The 1,484-nt window shown below is 50.4% G+C and overlaps 1 protein-coding gene across 2 annotated transcripts in view; it reads left to right on the forward strand.

Annotated features, from left to right (window-relative positions):
- Positions 1-1,472, forward strand: part of nsun6 (NOP2/Sun RNA methyltransferase 6) — a 7,560-nt gene extending 6,088 nt beyond the window's left edge. For both annotated transcript variants that reach the window (XM_035673567.1, XM_035673643.1), the window contains exons 11-12: positions 153-278; positions 375-1,472. In XM_035673567.1, the coding sequence (XP_035529460.1) occupies positions 153-278; positions 375-551 (303 nt within the window). In that variant the 3' untranslated portion in view covers positions 552-1,472. The remainder of the gene's footprint in view (positions 1-152; positions 279-374) is intronic.
- The last annotated feature ends 12 nt before the right edge of the window (positions 1,473-1,484 follow it).

The following is a 1,484-nucleotide window of genomic DNA, read 5'->3' on the forward strand; positions in this document are numbered from 1 at the left end:
TTATCTGTACTTCTACTTGAGGAAAGAATGTGTATACTTTAGCCACCTCTGGATCTGGACAATAATTTTCTCACATTGTGACTCAATTATCTATTATAGCCACTTCATGAGCTAAATAGATAAAATCCATACCTGTGTGTGTGTGTGTGCAGGCAGTGCGGTTGCTGAAGAAAGGCGGCGTTCTCGTGTACAGCACCTGCACGGTGACTCTAGCGGAGAACGAGGAGCAGGTAGCCTGGGCCCTCGAGACCTTTCCCTGCCTCACGCTTCAGCCTCAGGTTAAACACACCTCGGCCACGAGGACAGACTCACAAACATGGAGGGAGACGTTAGGAAACTTCATCAAATCACACAGTTTTTTCTTTTCTCCTCAGGAGCCTCACATCGGCGCAGAAGGCATGCTGGGAGCCGGCCTGTCACCTGAGCAGCTGCGCCTCCTCCAGAGGTTCAGTCCCGAGCTGAGCTGGGAGCAGACGGGAACGGCGGCCCTCTCCCGCAGAGCCGACAGCGACACTATCGGCTTCTTCATCGCCAAGTTCCTGAAAGGCTGAGCGGAGGGCACGTTTTCTCTCTCTTACAGCGCCGCCGGCTCTCACACGAGACTGCGGACGGGGAACAATGGTGTTTATATTACGACACTCTGTGTGCTTTGACGGGGTGGTGGTGTTGACAAAGACGCTCACTGCGCCGTTTACAGCATCTGCCTCTCAACAGCTGCTCTCTGAAAACTGCGGGCCATATAGGGATAAGCTTTATAAACACAGAGGGCAAGGAAAAGAGAGGGAGAGGCGAGGAGGGAGGGAGGGAGAGGAGGGCACGTGGGGACGGAGTCTGAATGAGTATTGGCAAATGCAGCAGTGCTAGCGTCGCCATAACAACAGTGACGGCACAGCTGCCATGGTGACAGCGGATTGGCTGGATCTCAGAGCTCAGATCAGGAAGTAGCGTGCAGAAAGAGGTCACGAGAGGTATTAACAATTTAGTGTCTTTTTTAAGTAGTGGTGGAGACGACCGGGAACTCTAATTAGTGCTTCTGCTGCTTGTGAGAGAGAAACGACGCAGCGTGGTGGTTCTGTTCGGATCACTAGAAGGAAATTATATTCATTTGTTCGCCATAAAAGTTCATTTTAAAACAAGACTTTTCTCTCTTTATGTGCATTATCTATTAAGTTCTCTGATTACGCCGATGAAATGTTTAAATACACATCACACTGATTTATTCAGTGCAAATTATGAATGATCGGCCCAGTAAATCTGCACAGAATGTCATTTATTGGTTTGTGCCTATAGTGCACAAACATCTGGCCCCGCTCTGCTTTCACGCATCATTTTTAAGGACCTTCACGGTGACCTCGGCTCAATCCCTCTTCCTTGGAACACCATTCGACTCTTATCGGCCCACATCTGTCTGGAAAACGCCAGCCGACTGCACTTCACCTCCCCGCATCTGTGCGTTTTAACTCTATGGGGGGGGGGGGGGGGGG

This window comes from Morone saxatilis, unplaced genomic scaffold (genome assembly GCF_004916995.1).
Source record: "Morone saxatilis isolate NCDOM2014 unplaced genomic scaffold, NCSU_SB_2.0 Contig0, whole genome shotgun sequence".
NCBI classification, from domain to species: Eukaryota; Metazoa; Chordata; class Actinopteri; family Moronidae; genus Morone; species Morone saxatilis.